This window comes from Primulina eburnea, chromosome 7 (assembly GCF_022965805.1).
Source record: "Primulina eburnea isolate SZY01 chromosome 7, ASM2296580v1, whole genome shotgun sequence".
Taxonomy (NCBI): Eukaryota; Viridiplantae; Streptophyta; class Magnoliopsida; order Lamiales; family Gesneriaceae; genus Primulina; species Primulina eburnea.
The window spans coordinates 12,140,844-12,141,374 of record NC_133107.1 but is presented as its reverse complement, the minus strand read 5'-3'; the positions used below and the strand labels follow the sequence as shown (position 1 = coordinate 12,141,374).

The following is a 531-nucleotide window of genomic DNA, read 5'->3' as shown; positions in this document are numbered from 1 at the left end:
TCATTCCCGAAACTTGTGTTGCCTTTCTCTTCGAAAAGGAATCTTTCGCATCTTCTCTTTGACTTCCCAAGTAGCTTCTCTTTCAGTATGATTAAACCATTGTATTTTGACATATGGAATGATTCGTCGCCTATGTTCTTGGTCCTTACTATCTACAATTCGAATGGGAATTTCTTTATACTTTAGTTCTTCATTCAAGTTTCCTTCGATCAGAAGTGGTCCAATGTCAAGAATATGACTTGGATCCGAAATATATCTTCTTAGTTGCGAAACATGGAAGCCATTGTGAATTCTACACATATCCGGTGACAATGCTAGTCCGTATGCCAGTGTCCCAATTTTCTCTAGAATTTCAAAAGGTCCAACATATCTGGGGTTCAACTTCTTATATTTATTGAATCGGACCACACCTTTCATGGTCGAAACTTTCACATATGCTTTTTCACCAACTTCAAATTCAAGTGGTCTTCTTTTCTGGTCAGCCCAGCTTTTCTGTCCATCTTGTGCAGTCTTCAGTCTCTCCTTGATCAT

The 531-nt window shown here is 38.6% G+C and overlaps 1 protein-coding gene across 1 annotated transcript; it reads right to left on the bottom strand.

Moving 5' to 3' along the window:
* On the bottom strand, nucleotides 1-531 carry LOC140835698 (uncharacterized). The gene has a single exon (XM_073201102.1). It carries the CDS (start codon nucleotides 529-531, stop codon nucleotides 1-3), a length of 531 nt encoding a protein of 176 aa, XP_073057203.1.

Bases quoted from the DNA above. Each gene is read 5' to 3' on its own strand.
- LOC140835698 (XM_073201102.1), bottom strand. From the start codon at position 531: ATGATCAAGGAGAGACTGAAGACTGCACAAGATGGACAGAAAAGCTGG.